General features: G+C 38.2%; 2 protein-coding genes across 5 annotated transcripts in view; one reads left to right on the top strand and one right to left on the bottom strand.

Moving 5' to 3' along the window:
• The window catches only part of PRKN (parkin RBR E3 ubiquitin protein ligase), a 683347-nt gene extending 677001 nt beyond the window's left edge, over window positions 1-6346 (bottom strand). The window contains exon 1 of the mRNA XM_090135537.1: window positions 6326-6346. Coding sequence (XP_089991663.1) covers window positions 6326-6332 — 7 coding nt within the window. The 5' untranslated portion in view covers window positions 6333-6346. The remainder of the gene's footprint in view (window positions 1-6325) is intronic.
• A 19-nt stretch (window positions 6347-6365) lies between these two features.
• PACRG (parkin coregulated) overlaps window positions 6366-18717 on the top strand; it is a 190621-nt gene continuing 178269 nt past the window's right edge. Inside the window, exons 1-2 of one of the 4 annotated variants that reach the window (XM_031612709.2) lie at window positions 6366-6495; window positions 6946-7124. In XM_031612709.2, the coding sequence (XP_031468569.1) occupies window positions 6978-7124 (147 nt within the window). In that variant the 5' untranslated portion in view covers window positions 6366-6495; window positions 6946-6977. The other 3 variants (XM_031612717.2, XM_031612726.2, XM_031612701.2) reach the window with 3 other exon arrangements.

The raw sequence follows: 18717 nt of genomic DNA, 5'->3' as shown, positions 1-18717 counted from the left end.
AACTTCTAAATCCTTTTCCTTCATATACCCACATTAGGATTGCAAACACTCTCAGTCAAAGGGTTTGGGCTTAGAGCATGGAGGCAGAAGACAAACTGACCATAAGAGACATTCCAAAGCCATGGAACACAAAAAAAGCAAGAAGGTTCGTGCTACATTTTTTCTGGGTCAAATATTAACAGTGCTCATATAGGCATGAAAATGCTTATTGAGAAAAGTGATGCAATATAAAAAGTTACAGCTCAGAAATGGTTTAGTATAATCAGGCAGGCTTCATGTTGCCTTCAAAAGTACACAGCAGTGTTCTGATTTTCTCCAACTTGTCCAATATCAGGAATGAAACGGATGAGAGGGTTCTGTTCCATTTTTCAGTTGTTGTATAATGTCACCCACCTTTCCCCTGCTTCTGTACTGATCAAAATATATACAAGGGAGCTAAGTGAGCCTTGTGGTAAAACATTTGGAAACAGAAAAGTTGTTACAGATTTTAAAAATAATACTTTATCATATTAAAATGTATCTACTTAGGAAATAAGCCCTCAGAAATACAAACACTTGCAAGAGACAACACCGAAGTACAGAAGGTAGGAACACATTATTAAATAATTGACAATCATATAATTAAAGACTGCCTGCTAATAGTCTGCAAAGACCAAGCTTTAAGGTGGAGCTCATGGAATTTTGAGCATTTCCAACATTTCCATTTTTTCTTCTTTTAGTGGAAAAGTTCATACATCACATGTTACATTTTGTATTACATGTTGATTATATAATTATGTATGTTGATTATATAATAATTACGTAAGGTGTAACACATACTCACAATAAAAACCAATACATAATAACATTGATTGAAGAGAACAAATTACATCTTTTTGCCTATTTGAAAAAAAAACATGAACAGAGTTTGCACATATGGTTGTACTTTCCCTTGGGCTTCTACTAAATAAAAGAACTTGAAAAACCTGCACCATTGCTAGTATTGTTTGCCTCTGTTCCCTGATCACTTACACACCTGACAGTCTTATGATATGGAGTATCCTTGTGCAATGAATTTACTATAGTAAAAGGGGTACAAGTGTTTCTAATTTGGAAAGTTATTCCAGCTCTTGAGGAAATGCTATCAAAACTGAATCTGATGAGGGCTTTGGATTACAATGCATCTGAAACAAACAAATACAGCAGGAAATCTTAAACATAAGCATTTGTTGTTATTCATTACAAAACAGCATATTATTTTCATATTTTGCTACAATGGGCCTTTTTTCTAGTTATTTGTGATTAGAAATGGAACTTGGAATTTTTAGTTCTTCTCTTATCTAGGATAGCTTGAACCAAATATTTTGGCAATAAATACTATACGTGATTTGGTGTGAAACAATTTCTTCCACCTGCACCAGAAGTTGTTTTCAGTTTGTCTTGGTCACTTCGGGAAAAAAAAAAAAAAAAAAAAAGTAAGAGGGATATAAATATAATCTTCTGTGTTATATTGTCTTTTGTGCAAAGGACTGCAAAATCCTTGGTCAGCTCTGGATATGTTCCTGACAACACTAGAAGCTGAGCATACTTCACAATAATTGAGGGTGAAGATACACAAGAAGAACTACATAGATCAAACTGTTTTGTCCCATTTTTGCTATCTCCTGGTTATCTCACTTATCTTGAGCTGACTTTGATTGTCACCAGGCACTTCTGTAAGAATGAAATCCAGCAAAAATGGACTTTTTTTTTTGGTACAATAGTAAGTTTAATTAGTTCAAGAGTCAAATTACCAATATGTCAGCAAGAGGAGTGAGGCAGGATGTGTGGATAGCAGAGAGTCTGTGAGAGAAGAGCAGAGGAAAAAGAAATGGGAACCATTTCTTTAATCATCAGTTTGACTAGATCAGAAGTCCCATGACTCTACTACAACTAACATTTAGCACAACACAGAAGCAGAACTTAAATTAGCACACTTTCATATCTGCTCACTTAGAATTCTATTTTCATATATATTACTAGTAACCAGATCATGCAGAGAAGGGTAGAGATCCTGATCACTATAATTTGAAACTGCGTCTTTAGGGTCTTAACTAAAAGACTCAGAAAACTGCATTGGAACATCTATAGCCACTGCTTTATTAGTCTTAATGAGTAATATTTTAATGTGTAAAATATTACATTACTGTAATAATGTATATATGTAATAATACTGTAATAATGTAATAATAAAATAAGTGCTTATTTTGTGAGCACTTAAAAAACAGAATGTAGTCAGGAAGTCTTTGGTTAGTTCCTATCAATCCACACAGAACTTCTTCTATCATCTTCAAATATAACACTAGTGTATTCTCCTTCTGACTAATCCCATAGTCTTCAATACTTCCTTAAAGTGGCCCAGAAGCTTGATAAGATCCTCATATTTAAGTGACCATTTTTATTTTATCTTTTCAAGCAAATAAATATATTTTCTTTCTTTCTTATATTTTCTTTCCAAAAGAAATGACTTCTCTTCAGCAGTGAAGAAAATTAAGAAACCTAGAACTAGCCAATGAAGAACTAATGATTTCAGTGAACTAAGAAGTTATTTCCTATGTAACATCTTAAGCGTGAAGCATGTTATCAATTCCATTAGCTCCTGGTTTACAACAACACAGTCCTTGTTTCTAGAAATATATTTAAATACAACATTCTCACCATTTTATCATGACTACATTATTACTTGACATTATTTTCTCTCACTGTAGTGGTAGGGAAAAAAAAAAAAAAAATCAGCCTTAAAATTATTTTCAATAACCAATTCAAGATAAGAATAACTTGTATGCAAGCTAGCTACAAACTCACTGTGGAATAAATTTCTAAAATGCCCAAGGCCCAATTCGATATTCTCTGTGTGTCCTCACAAAAGCTCTCCAACATTTTGACAGAGCACTGTATATCATGGTATGCAGCAAACTGCAATTTTATTTTATGTTTTTTTTTTTTTTTACAATTTTCCTCAGAAACAAAACAAAAAACAACAAAAAACAAAAACAAATAAACAAACAAACAAAGCCCACACTTGGTTCCTATTTTCGTGGAGGAGATTTTAACTTACGTTGTCCTCCAAGACTTCTTCCTGGGATTAGGCTTTAATAGGATTACTTAGGAAACAGTTTTAAAGTGACAGTACCAGCCACATTTGGACAGACATGGTGGTTAAAAGGTAGGTGTACTTTTTTAGTCCTGCTGTTCTCTTTATCCACTCATTCAAAGAACAAAAAAAAGAATATTCACCACATAACAGAGAAATCTCTATATATCAGCACAGTTAGTGCTGTCTGGGGCACCCAACAGCTGCAAATCAGCCTTTCAGTAAAGTTGTTCTCATCCACTTTTTTTCCATCCAGGAAAAAAGTCACTACAAGAAATCACCAGCAGACTCTATCCCCACATCAGCCATAAACCATGAAAATGCACTCTCAAAGCATCAGGCAACCTGGCACTACAGAAAAGAGAGGAAGAGCAGTGGTGGCAATTCCAGCTTGCATTCATCAGGCCTCTAGGCTGATCAGTTTTCTTCTCATTGGACACAATTTAACATTAAACTCGTGATTTCTAAATGTTCTTAGTTTCACTGCTTTAAACCTTTGAATCCTCTCCAACACATAGGTATTTCCACTGTTTCCACTGAAGCATAAAGAGCCACTGAGCAAATGTGCACGTAGAAAATCAATGGGGAAGAAACAAAGTGATAAAACAAAAAAGACAGTAATTTTGAAATAGGACTTGAAATCACTTGAACTTAAGGTAAATGGTAAGAACAAAGATGCTCACAGAAACACTTTCATTTATAGCAAGCTCCCTTAAGAACTGACTAACAGAAGACAACAAAGTACAACACCTCTCAAGCAGCAGATATTCTGCTCATGTAACTTGAACCACTGCTGCAAATATAGAAAGAGAACACAAATTTGGCTCTGCAGCAGTAAGTAGCACATGGAGATTCCCACCGTCCATCAGTCAGAGAACATACATACAATACTCTCTATTCAAAATGAGTAACTGTTTATTTCAGTGTTTCTCATTTGTACAATTAGATCATTTTCATTAATAAAAAAATATTAAGCATGCATTTGTATCCTGTTTCTGTTTCCTGAAATTTTTAACTGCATGACCCATCAGCAAGGAGCATAAATTGATTGTAATTTATAAAGTAACCCACGCAGAAGTGAAACGACAGTTGAGGAATCATTCTTGCAAACTCCCTGAAAAAGTAAAACACATTACAAAACAATCTTCTAAAAGCATCTGCCTTTGGCATTTATCTTGACAATCTTCTAAAGATGTACTGAATAATTAAAATTCCAGAAGCACTCATGAGCTCAGTGCAATGCCATGCATGCCACAGCCCTAACAAATCCCAGGATGTTCTGCACAACTGGACAGCTACATCATCAACTTGCTGATATGGTATTCCAAATGCAGGTGTCACATAGATGAAAATAAATACATATGCCTATTTTGAAGGCCTCTCTCAAGGAATAATCTACTGAAAATAAGCACATTTAAATTATATTATTATATATTTTAATTTAAATATATGATTAGTATTTGTTTTACAAGTAAGATGCTACCAGCATTTAAAAATCTATCTGTAAGCAAATCTTTCTGTGCAAACCTCGACAAGAGAATGCAAAACCAAACAGGAGTAAAAGTCATATGGACGCTATTACGAGTTGGTGATGTAAGTCCTTGGTTTAGCCTCTTCTGGAATGATACAAGCTATAGAAAAAAAAAACCTTCCTCAGCAAAAATCCTTGAAAAACTTCATAGGGGGAAAAAAAGAAAGGAAAGAGAGAGACTTAGAGTAGAGGAAATGTAAATGTTCATCTGTTTCACCAGCGAAAGAAAAAATAAAAAACAACTGTATATGAAAAAATATGATAGAACATTTAAAATAGCAAGACTAACATGGTAATCAGGTTTGTTCTCTATATGTCATAGCACATCTGCAAAGTGGCACTAAATGAAAGCAAGAGATAGGAAATTAAAAATCAATTAAAGGAATTAACTGCCATGTATTGCACAACTGTCCTGTCGCCACAAGAACTCACTGTGGACATCAAGCATTCCCAGAGTTACAAGAATAACACAATTTGGAAAATATATGCCTCATAATATAATTCTTTAAGCATTCAGATTAAAGAAGTATTGACACAGATTACAGTGTTTCCCCCTTTCCTTCCTAGTCCCAAATTTGACATAGTATTCCTAACTCTTAAGTGTGTTGAGGAAACTTTTCAGAGGGCGGGATGTTGGACTACATCACTACATCACATACTTTGAAAGCAGTTCTTGTATTTACAGAGCTTTTTCGGGGTGTCAGAAGTTTTGTGCACGTTTTTAGATTCTTCATTAAAACAAAAAGTTGCTGCTTAAATCACTTGAAGCAGCAACTCACATAAGGCAGCATTTCTAAATCTGCAGCTAGCTGGTGAATACAGTTCACAATCGATATTCAGAACCATTTGTCTGCCACAGCAAAAGCGACAATTCCTCAGTCACGTAAAGCATGCCCATGTATACACTGAATACACAGCAACCTTTCGCTGTGAAGGCTGAAGGCGTGAACTTCGTAACCATAGGGGCATTACCTCAAAGTTCTGAAAAATCAAACACCGCAGTTCCGTAAACACGGATTTTATATACTGTACCAAAGCAACAAATCAGCAGAGAAGATAACATTAACATTGATACGGTGGACTACGTGATCTCCTGTGCTATCCTTAAGCAAAGCACGTTGTCACGTCATTCTCTGCAGACAACGAGCACGGCGAACAGCGAGGCTGAGGCAGGGCGCCTGAGGAAGCGGACCGCAGGAAGGCACCGCGCGGCCGGACGCGGGCAGATCCGCGGCAGCGCCGAGTGCAGCAGCAGCAGCAAACGGCCAAGCTCCCAGCCTGCGCGAGGACTAACTCGCTTCCTTCGCGCATCGCTGCCAGCAAGCACCATGTCAGGCCACAAACGCGTCACGGCCAGACAGGTTCGTGAATCCCGCAAGGCGCTATTTACGTGGATACAGCGGAGAAAAGTAACAATTAATTTAAAACGACTCTGGCTGCAGGCACTGTACGCGCTGTCACCGGGCTCGCCTCAGCAGAGGGCTGGACGAAGGCAGCGCTGCCTGCCCGCGCCGTGACCCCGTGCCCCGACAGCGGGCACCCACCCAGCAAAGCGGACGCGTCTGCAAGAAGCCAACCCACGCCGCCCCTGTGGAACCGACTCCTGCCGCGGCACTCAGCGATGCGGGCAGGAAAGGGCGGATCAGCATCCGGGCTCTCGGCGGGGGAGCGCGCTCACTCACCTATCATGGCGGCCGGGAGAGGAGGGGAGAGGAGGGGAGAGGAGGGGGCGCGCGCACGCTCCTAGGCCCGCTGCTCGAGCAGTCCGAACCCGAACAGCCTCACAACGCGAGCGGTCGGGGGAGGAAGTGCAGCCGGCAGCGAACTGCGCGTGCGCCGCGGGGCTCTCTGGGTAACGTAGTTCTCGGGTTCTCGCATCGCCTCACGTGCTGCCGGCTTTCCCCGCGTGGACACACGGACACACGCACACACACGCGCGCACGTGCGCGAGCACGTGTAACTGATTTCTGCTAACTGCCGTGTCCCGCCGGTTTCCCGCGCGCCGTTCATTTCGCTGCCTTTGGCGTTCCTCCCCGCCCGGCAGCGCGGCGGTTGTTGACGCGTTGCTTAGCGACGGGCGCACCGCCCGGCCGGTGGCACAGGGGTGAGGGGGAGCGCACGGGGCGACCGGCGGAGAAGCGGGGGCTGCGGGGACAGCGGGACGAGCCGGGGGGCGAGGGCGGCGGCTCGAAAGAGCGGGAAGAGGGCGAACGCGGCGGTGCCGCTGGCTGCGGGACGCGAGGGACGGCTCGGTGCTCGGGTAGCTGACCGGGGCCGGCCGTTGTTGTTTGTGCTTTTGCAGTCCGCGTGCCGATTCTCGCCCGCTGCGGGGAGATGGTAGTGGAGGAAGCGGGCTGCGGCCCCGCCAAGCCCGCGGGGAACAGGCGGCCCCAGAAGCAGGAGCCGCTGGGACACGTGAAGAAAAGCAAGCAGCTGGTCTCTGACGGCTTCACTGTCAAAGCCATGATGAAAAACACTGTGGTACGTTTGCGACTAGCGTAGCGGTGTTAAGTAGCGCCCTCAAACGTGTCCTCTGGGCGGGGAGCAAAGCCTGCCAGGCAGGGGTGTGGGTGCTGGAACTGCTTCTGGAGTTTGCCGGTTGCTACGGCTGCTTGCGCCTTTCTTTCTGCGAGGTCCTGCGGTGCGCGGTACGGGCGCTGTGTTGGCTGTCAGCTGTGCAGAATGCTGCCAGGCGATGCTGTAGCACTTTACGTGTAAGCTGCTTGCACGTAGTGACACAGCGTGGGATATGCTTGGTGCACGTGTCACAGAGGATGGCAAAGATCTGAAAAATACAGTCATTTTTAAACTAAACTCTTCTAAACTAAACTAAACTAAACTTTTCACACAGAATGCTAGCCTGTGGAGGAACTAGTTCTCCATCTAATATTTCAGAGGCTAAGAGGAATGGATCCACCAAACTTCATCATCATTAATAACCCACTTGCTAATGAACTTAGAGGTAAATCAGTGAAAATAATGGGATCAAGGCCATTCAAATTGCTTTGTGTTATTTGTCTACATTATCATACTTAAGGAAAAAATACAAACGATTCAACTAGTGCAGAATGCAAATGGTCTCCTGTAAGTGAAGGAATTGATATGAAACTCCTGAACTGGATCTGGATTTCCCTTTATTTAGACACAATTCAATGTTTTAACTAACTAATGTTTTTTCTCTTTTTTTTTTTAAGCCATGATCATTATTATATATATCATTCTGATTTCATCTGTGAGACATATTTCCCTTGTTTTGCTATAGCATTCGTCTTTTTGAGGTCTACAGATTTGTTATCTGTAAGAACACCCTCTTAAGAAAAGTTAAAAAATGCATATTCTGTTCCATTTGAAGTTTAAATGGAACAGAAATTCTGTATGTAAACAACTTTCTTCATATTAGTAAAATGAAAACTTGTTTCACCTTAGTGGGAAGAATGCAAGGCTAAAACAATTCAAGGAGTGTTTTATAGTTTATTTAGTTTGTTTGGTTTTAATTCTGTAGATGTGGAATAAACTGAGCTTAGGGATTAATTTTTAAGGACTTTTGCTCTTCTCTGTATAAAATTCAAGTCATTATTACTTATATGTGTTTGTTTATATCTTGATATTTAAGAGATACTTGATTTAGTCTAGAAGAATCAGTGGTTTCAACGGGATTTGAGAAATATATGTATTTTGTTTCTAAAAAGAGAGACTTGACTTAGGAGCATAACTACCTATCACTTTAATCAGAATTCCAGTTCTCTTTTAAAAATGTCTAAAATTTTAACCTTTATGGTCATCAGTTCTAACTTTCTAAACATCAGAATATTTAATCATATGTTGCTATCACTGAGCAATAGCAAACAGGCAAACTTACTGCCTTTGGAGCCGCTCATTGGATCATGTTTCATGTTGCTTGCATGGGCCTCTGGACATCATCTAGCACAGCTTTCCTTTGAAACTGGGTCTGTCGCTAGCACGTAAGTACCCCTCTCTAAGCTGTGGAGATCTCCAGCAGCGGTGGTTCTCTGGTCTAGCTGGGAAGCTGTCATGTTGCTACCCTGCCTGTGTGCTGCTGTGGTGCTCTGTTGGAGATAGGCTTAACTGAGTTCTGACCCATTCCACAGGTTCTTTTCCTAACTCCCTGACTCCCTAGGAAGCAATGAGACTGTTTGAAGTCCAAGGCTGTTTTTTTTCCAAAAGTTCTGAGTGAGGACAGGCAGACAGGAATTTTTTCCCTGGGGTCAATGTGCGAAATGTCAGAATAGAGTAAGGATTATCTCACTGCCACTGAGTCTCTGTAGAAATGAGAGTTTCTTTTCTCTTTTCCAACAACAGAGCTTAAGATTTATTAAGTACTCACTTGTCAAAGGTTGACATCATAGATGAAGTTGTCATGGAAGGTTTAGGAGTTGATTGGTGGGTTAAAAGCACAGCAAGCTAATATAGTTAAAGCATGGCAATTCTTTTTAACAGCATGACAGGACATGTTGTTGTCAGTGACTTGTTCAGCATCTCCAGGTCATACTGTGATGTACAGATTAATAACCTTTGGTGCAAATATGCAGTGAAAAGGGCATAGGTTAGTGAATTACCATTATGCACCTATGACTGTGGATATAATAGTAAAGGTTCCAGAGTTCTTTGAAGTTTCTTGTGGTGGGAATGTCTTACAAAGGCATTTTTTCATGGAAGTTGCTGGATAAAGTTTTTTTCTGAAGTCTGTTTTCATAGCTGTATAACTACAGAAATGTAGGCATCAGGTGACTTTTATAGAATATTCAGGACTTTCCTAATCTCTGGCATGTTGCATCTTAAATTTACTAATTGAAATACATTACTTAATAAATATTCACCAAGAAAAATGTTTCAGAATTGAAAAATGTGTTGTATGTTATTTCCTTCTAAAATTAGAAATTTGTATAGTGGTTGAATTTAGGAGCAAAATCCAATAAAGGCCTTCTATACTAACAAGCTAGATACTATGACATTTACATTTTAATTGTTCTGTCTTCCAAGTAGAGTCAAGAGTGCCACGCTGTGTGCTCACAGTACACCTGTACTGCATGAGTAGAATTAAGATTAAAATTAAAAACTTATATGCAAGGTATCAAATACGATAATATCTCTACATGAACATGGACAGCAGGAAGATACCTTTATTCGCTTCTGATCCTCTGCAGACATTTGTCTATTTTTCCTATTTTCTGTAACTGTACATACTTGAGGAAATAAAGTAGTAATGCCCACTTTTCTTCTATAAATTAGTGGTAAAATACTTGCAAGGAGAGGGTGTATTTTGTGTACACCATTATTAACTATAATGGATCTGGTATTTTTTAGTAGAATTGGAATGTAAGACATCTCTTCATGAATGCTGAGCCAATATAGCAATGAATTAATGTTCCTGACTTTGCTGTTTCTAAAGAACCTTGAATTCTTTACACTGAAATGCCAGTTTCATCAGAAAATACAGTTATCCTTTCTCTACCGGTCCTCCTTTAGTGACACTAGTGGCAATTATGTTGGAGTGTCCATCTGCACAGTATCAGTCTTACCTCCTTTGACTAGAGTACTGAATTCAAATCTCCTTCCTAGCTGTATGTGAAAACCAATAGGTTTTATATAGAAGACATCACTAGTGCATCCATCCGTGTGTTCCATGAAAGCAGTCAGTACCTGCTGCTAATAAAGGATCACATCTATCTTGTGTTTAAAGCATAATGTAAGAATGTTTACTAAATGGACATAGAAGGGAGGTGGTACTAAGAATTGTTTGATTTATGTATTACAAAAAATGCAAAGCATAGCTATTCAACACAGGAGTCTCTGCTATGTGCAGAAACACAGCTCCCATCTCCAAAAAGAATGTAATTGTTTAAAAGTAGAAAAAAAAAAGTTATTTAGCTTACAATCCTGGATTTTCATTCCTCTATTTCTCATTTAGGAGCCTGTATTGGAATGAACTCTCAGTCTTTGAAGTTTAAACTCCTTCAAACAATTATCAGCACTGAGTATAGAGGACATTCTCACCCTTTGATAATAATTCAGAGCAAGGATTTCTTTTTAACCACAGAGATAATATGATTTCATTTAAATTCTGATACTTCTGATTATGTATTTTTTTTCATATTTGCTCACTCTGTGTCACCAAAACTACTTATTTTATTTAAGTTGTAACAGTGTCTAATCTGATTTTATGACTATAGAAAAGCACTATTTGCAAGAAGAAAGTTTTACATTTCTACTATAGTAGTTAATTTATTAAAAAGATAGTAAGTTTTGGAGCATGTAATGTCAAACTAAAGGTATATTTTGTTAGATGTGTATCGGACAGTAGTATGTATGTTTTTGGGGAACTGCTTTAGTTCAGCAGTTTTGTACAATCTACTTTAGTGAACTGTAATGGAATTTATTACTCTGGGAGGCAGTCCTATCTTCTTCCTGTTTCAGGCTGTTTATTGCTCCTGTTGCATATTGTGCCTACATTTGTACAGCAGAGCAAGTTGGACATTTGTACAAGATCAGGGAACTGATTCTGCTGAACAGTACTCCGTCTTGTTTAAGCTAAGTGTAGATATGTGGTCTTCAGGGCTGAGGCAAGCAAAGATCCTTATTGCCACAAGGCTCCTCATTCCTGCCTTCCTACCTGTCCTGAAAGCATGCTTCTGTCACTCCTTTTGTGTTTACACTGGTGTTTCTTACAACTACACTGGAAGCTGGATAAACTCTTAACAGCTGGTAAATTAATACTGCAAGAAGGACTGTGTTGTAAGCATAAGCGTTAGCCCTTACCTGAAACATCTCAGTCTTAATTCACTTAAAACCAGTTGTGAAACTAAGTTTTAGCAGAGTAATTTCACAAACACCTAAAGCAGCGTAAACTTGCACTACATCTGAAAGTTGTGATTTTTTCATCCCTGGTCATCTGTTCTTCCTTTATGCAATATGAACACACGTGTGGCCATGCAGTGAACTAGGCTAGGGTGTAGTTAAACCTAGATTAAAAGCAACTTTTTTTTTTTTTTTTTTTGTAGTGCAAACTTAACTTACAGCTCATAATGGTGTAAAGTAACGAATCTGAGGCTGCTACACCCCTGCCTGCTTCTGCTGCATTCCTGCCTCCTCTGTAACACTACTCATAGTTTTGCAACTGAATCAGTGAGGCACTTTGGTTGCATTGGATCCCAACATGAAAGGCTTCAACACAGTGTTTTTATATCCCTTCAGAAATGGAAATAGCTGTGTTGCTTTCCAATCCTATTTCTTTTACCATAATGAGCACTTTAATGTAGTATAGTGACCATGATAGCATAATGTAAAAGCAGAACACATGAAAAACACTTAATGCTTAAGGTCATAATACCTTCTGAGAACCTTTATTTTGTATTATGTTTTCCAGCTGTAATTTATGTGACTTAATCATACTGCTTTTTGTATTTCATACTTCAAGACTTTAAAATCAGCCCTTAATATTTTGCAAATGTGAGGGAAGGTTGATATTTTTTGTATCTACAGTGATAAGATGATAAGATTTGTTTAATATCCTCAAGCATATGAAGAAGTCATACTGTTTCATTTACGAAGATCTCTTACACACTTAAATCCCCGGTAAATCTTTTTTCTATAATTCAGTCATATGACTTAAAGTAGATAATAAACAGATTGAGTTAGAATTCCTTCCATATTTTTGATTGACGTTTCTTAAGTCGCTTAATCTGACTCATAATATTTTACATATAAAAAGACCTTGCACAGTTTTAAATTTCATAGCTGGAGGAGGTAAATGTAAATTGATTTTAAAACATGATGACAATGATGTTTCAAGAGTCTTCTGCTAATCAGATTTTTATGAACTAATGAATAAAATATTCTAACTGGAGACAGTTACAAAGACAGTTGTCAAATTCTTTCAATTCTGGTACTGAAAATAGAGTGTTTTAAATTTTGTAATCTAAACTAATATAAAAGAGCAAATGTCACCTTAAATTCTTGAAAGTATATGATGGAAAAACTCTTGCAATATTACAGTTTACATACAAGTCAAAATCCTGCAGAGATTTGAGTATGTGGGTGTTTTAGTCTTGGTGAGCACCTGGTTTTCAGGTGCTTGACACCAAGTATCAGAAGCAAATTTGACACCAAGTATCAGAAGCAACAAGTTTCTGAGCAGTGACTATGTTGAGTCCTGGGTGATTATCCAAAGTCAATATTTTCCAAATTTATGTAGTTCACTGACGGTAATGACTCTTTTTTCCACAGAAACTACAAGAGAGGCAAGGAGAGTAATGACAATATTTGATAGAGAAAATTCTCAGCTACAAAACAATCTTTTTCAACATAGTCACCACAATTAGCAGTGAATTTACACCAGCACAGCTTGCATGCTGTGCTTATAAAAGTCTGCACCAGTGGAGGTGACCCACTGTCACTGCTGCCACTGCTGAAATGTACCACCCAGCTTCTTGCTGTGCTCACAGCCACTGTTGGACTCCATCAACTTTCAGCAAACATCAATGGATGTCAGTGGGTACAATTTTCTCCACATGGAGGAATTCAGTGACACACCTTTGCTTCATCTGCACTTCCACATTAGATGCCATTTTGTCTGACTGCCCCTCTGCTGCCATCTGTCACACGGCAACAGAATGTAACAAAATATTGAGGAGAATATTCAACCTCTACTGCCATCCCACCAACATCTGCCTCTGACATTGTAGGCAAACAGAATGAAATAGGAGACACTATTTTCTAACTCAGCAATGAGCATCCCTCGCTGCTGAGTTAGAAGGCATCTGCTATGCACTTTTCATACCCAGACTCCAGAAGTTCCCATAGTATGTATGGATGTACCCTTTCTTTTAGAAAGCTGATAATTTGAAATCTTTTTTAAAAAGGTAACATCTTATATGAATGAAAAGATAGTGAGACCAATTCTTTGTATATAGAAGACTGCTTTGTTGAAGGAAGTGAAACTCCTGCCTTAGCAGGATGTCTTAATCCTGCATTATAAGCAACAGTAGTAAAAATGGATGAATAATGGCACCTCCACCTCTTTTCTAAAATTGTTCTGTTGGGCAAAAACCTTGTATAGAAGATACCTGAGGGAATAGAAAACTTGGCCAGACTGTGAGTGAGAAATCTTGAGCTCTCTTATTGAATCGCTGTTCATTTTAAAATTTAGAAGTTACTACAGAAGCAGAAGCTGCATCTTCTCTCCAGCTACATTTTCTGTGCAGTCATAAAGCAACCTAGGCTTGTTTCTCTTCTCTTACTCAGGAAATCTTAATTTCTTTGTACGCTGTTGATGCTTTGCTAAGAGGAATGACATTGTGAATATAATAGGATATAGGTTTGCAATTGGTAGTTTCAGCCCCAGTGTCTGGATCTTGATTGGGCTTATGCTAAGATTCTAAGCTGGTAAACTAAATGCCATTATGTGTATCACAATCAGATATAAAAAACAGGTTTTTTAGAACTGTTCTATGTATGTATGTCTCTAATTTCACCTACCCCAAAACATCCATTTTGTTTAGGTTGTTGCAGAGTCATAAATCATCAGTACTTCAACACAGGAAGTCTTCAGACTGGATTAAAAGCCACCTGAATTGACATTACATATTACATTTTTATATGCTCTTTTGTCATGGGTGCCCAAAATACCTCCAATGAAAAATCTGTGCATAATTTCTGAATTAGACCACAATATTAGGCAGCACCATACAACATCATGTCAGAAGAAAATGCTATTCAGTAATGGTGTGGGTTGATTATAAAAAGAAAAATGGGCTATGGATTGTGCAGCACAACAGTTGGTAGGCTAGGATGTGTTGTTTGCAAGGAGAGAAGGTCTGAAATTTATGCTTGGAAAGCTGTACTGGTATGAAGCCTCTTGAAGGAAGGGAAGTACTGACAAAAGCACAAGAAGGGGATAAGAATGGGACAGGGAAGCCATAGAGAAAGCTCTTTCTTGGGAAGGTCAGTGCAAAAGATATATTAAACAATGATGGAGTGAGAGGAAGTGCTTGCAATGCATAGGCATACTGGACTCTGTAAAGCTGCATCAGTGTTTGATAGCAGCAACAAATGTTTATCAGCTGTGTGCTGCAGCTAATTCTTATACGATCTGTTCTAACTATGCAGCACGTATTGCTGCCAATCTAATGCTGCACCTAATGCTGTGGGGATTTGAGTCAGCAGGCAGTGTCTGTGGCTGTCAACCTCTGGACGCTGTCCCTTGTCTACTCTTTTCAGTGTTGTATCTTAAATGACATTGGAAACTTAGTGAAGAAGACAGAAAAATACCACAGTGGCATTTACTCTTGAGAAAATAGTGGAAGAACACTGAGGAAACACTAAATAAGATTCTCTGAAGTGGAGATCTGGATGGTCATTAATACAATAGGATTTTTGCTATGACTTTGCTCGGCAGATTTCTCCAGAGATGAGCAGGAAACAATTTTTACTTTGTTTTAGATAGGGAGGAGTGGAACCCTTGTCAAGAAAATGGAGGTTTTCTTGTTTTTACTCTTTAATACTACTTCTTTATATATACGCATAGTCTATTTTTGACTGAAATAACGTGATAGGGTGTTGAAGGGGGCATATCTTTTTGTTTTCTTTCATTTTCTTTTGTGTGAAGTTTTCTTTTTTGAAATTGCTATTTTGAAATAGCAATTACTACAAATCCAAAACATAGTGACCACCAGTGCTGTATTAGTAGGCTGATCAAATTTCTGTACCATGTAATATAAGTAAGTTATGAAAGACTGAGTTGTTCCTCCCAGCAGCAATCTATCCTTTGGTATGTTTGACATTCATGTAGGCAGATTGGTGTAGCTTTTCATTTTGATAGCATAGCTATATCATTTTTCCTAGAAAAGTTATTGCACTCTGATTTTCTGAAATAAAATATGTTTTCAATTAGATTAAGTACACAGTTGTAAAAGTCCAGCATGTGGCCACGATGTACTGAAGACTTCTGTATGAAGCTTTTTCTTTAATGGTTGCACTCTGACTGTGGGTACCTTACAAATACAGTTGCAAATTTTTGTCTCTGAGAGGTGTGAGTAGAAGGTTTGTGTAAAATTTCATTACAAACCGATGTAATTTTAGAGTCAGAATAGACCTTCAATAGAAGTTCAGTCAGACTTCTTACCTGACACTAGGGTGTTACCTTGATTAGATAACAAAATATTGGATAATAAAAGCTGCCTGCGGGCAGTACACACATATATTACAGACATATATCTTCATATATTTGTGATGCTATTTGTTAATGTGTGTGCAAGTTCGCATGCTTGTTTGTCTGAAAACAATACCATTATTTAAAAAAGCGAATTTACTCTGCATTCATGTTTTTGTAGAAGAAAAAAAAAAAAAAGATCCTGATAGCAAGAGTGAATACAATTTTTTTTTCTGTTTGATAAGAGATGTGGATATAGTATCATGTAACTTAAATGAAAGCTACTGTCGCTAGCCTGTTCAATGATTTTTTGTGATGGAGGATTCTTTATCACATGTTTAGAACAATAAGAATAAAAGTTCTGCACAAAATATAAAACTTAAAAGTTAAAGCATATTATGAAATACACTATGGATATGAATGTGCAATGAAAACTCTTTAATGCCTCAAAGCATGTAGGAGTCATGTGGAGGAAGACTAGGTGCTTAAACTTATAATTTGATACCTGTTTCATTAGTCAGAAGCACATTACTGAAGTTTTTATGTGGTCAGTAGGCAATACATACTATTCTGCGCGCGCGCACACACACACACACACACACACACAAATGCTTTAAATCAAAATCAAAGGGTACAGTATATTCTTGCTTGTCTGTTTGGTGTGCATAAGATATTCCTTCTTGTCTCCATTATCCTATGAATGTTTTTATTATAATGTTTGTCTTTATGTGCATCTTATTACTGTTACATGAAGTACTGCTTCTGCATAAGTTGCTTGGATTTATCCATGTGTTCTTGAAAATATCCATGTTTTATGGAATGAAATGTTATTATGTTATTTCTGCAGTACTATAGAACCACAGAATCATAGCATGGTTTGGGTTGGAAGGGACCTTTAAAATGATCTAGTTCCAACCTGCCTGCTATATGCAGGGACACCTCCCTCTAGATCAGGTTGCTCAAAGCCCCATCAGCCTGGCCTTGAATGCTTCCAGGGAGGGGGCATCCACAGACTGTTCCAGTGTCTCACCACCCTCATAGTAAAGAATTTCGTCCTTACATCTAGTCTAAATCTACCCTCTTCCAGTTTAAAACTGTTTCCCCTTGTCCTGTCACTATGTGCCCAAGTATTTTTTACAGCATCTCTTATTGTAATAATGCTTTAGAGATATTTTTAAAAATCCAAAAGATTTGAATTAGTTTCTTTCATTGCATAAAAATAGAGGAGATACTTCATGATTCAAATTAACTGTTTCAAGATTAATCATTGTATATTTTAAAAAAGATGATGGCTTTAAAACTGTAGTAAAAAACAAATTATGTTCTGCATTTCTTACTGTCCTATCCTATTGACTAAACCCGACATCAGTGTTAATAGATGTCTTCCTAGCTAAAACTTCTTAGAAAATGGTATATGCATACTTTACTGACATTAGCAGCCGGAGGGTAATCAACATCACAGAATCACACAATTGCAAGGGTTGGAAGGGACCTCTAGAGGTCATTGAGTCCAACCTCTTGATAAAGCATGTTCTCTGCAGGAGGTTGCACAGGTAGGCATCCAGGCAGGTCTTGTATATCTCCTGAGAAGGAGACTACATAACCTCTCCAGGCCACCTATTCTAGCGTTCATCATTCTTAACAGTAAAGAAGTTCTATTTGTGTTAGTATGGGATTTTCTGTGTTACAGTTTCTACATTGCCCCTTGTTCTATTGTTGCTTATCACTGAAGAGTCTGCCCCCATCAACTTGACTACTGCACTTAAGATATTTAGAAACAGTAATGATATTCCCTCTCAGCTCTCTCTTCTCCAGACTGGAGAGTCCCAGGTGTCTCAGCCTTTCCTCATGTGGGAGATGCTCCAGGCCCATAATCATCTTTGTTACTCTCTGCTGGACTCTTTCTAGGAAATTCCCACCCTTTTTTGAACAGAGGAGACAAAATGGGACCAGTGTTCCAGATGTGGCCTCACCAGGGCAGAGGGTGAGGATCAGCTCCATCTACCTGCTGGCCATGCTCTTTTTAATGGACACCAGGAGTACTTCAAGTTTTTATTTTTCACATAAACTCAATACATGCATTCTTGGTTCACAAAGAAAGTGTTCTGGCCTCTTTCTGCATTGTTATCTGCTGTTGAATGCTGACTTTTTCAATGACTTCTTAACTTATCCTCCAGATGTACCTTTATTACATATCAGTGAATTTTGTAGTTAAAATTGTGCTCAACAGGGTTTTTTTTCTGTTTTGTTTGTTTGTTTGTTTGGTTGGTTTGGTTTGGTTTTTTTGGCAGGCAAGGAGTGACTGGGGTGTAGTTCTATGTATCTAGAAACCTTACAGAGTATGTACTTATAAAGCTTCCATATACTCTTCTGTATACTCTAGATAAACTTTTTTCTTTTTTTCTGTCAAAAATATCTTAAGAAATGAGCTCACTATACTTCTGTGTTGCAGCTTTATAAGGTATGACTGAAAAAATCGTTTTCACTGGAAATGTATGTGTATTAAATGAATTTTTATATCTTTTGTGCTGTTTTTTCAAATTCATCACATATCCTTCTAATTTGTGTATCCTTCACTTATTTTGTCAGATTTTAGGTTAATAGATCAATGCCAGAGGAACATTGAAGACAACTCCCATGTAATGTTGTCTGTCAGACTCAAAAAGAGATTTCTGCATGAATTGTATAAATTTTAGTTGAGTTAGATGTGTTTTTTTAGAAAGTCATACAACTGAAAGGTAATAGGGTGTTAGAGAGTCCATTACATCTGTAAATTATGCCTATGTTTAATTTAATTAGTGTCACTATCAGAAATTTGCAGTTCGTACCTATATATAATTAATGCAGAATGGTCAAATTTCACTGTGTAAATATTTTACAGTTAGACACATACATTCAGAAAGACAA

The sequence above is a fragment of the Phasianus colchicus genome, chromosome 2 (genome assembly GCF_987193195.1).
Source record: "Phasianus colchicus chromosome 2, bPhaCol1.hap1.1, whole genome shotgun sequence".
Classification (NCBI taxonomy): domain Eukaryota; kingdom Metazoa; phylum Chordata; class Aves; order Galliformes; family Phasianidae; genus Phasianus; species Phasianus colchicus.
Note: the sequence above shows the minus strand (reverse complement) of the source record. Positions and strands in the feature narration are given on the sequence as shown.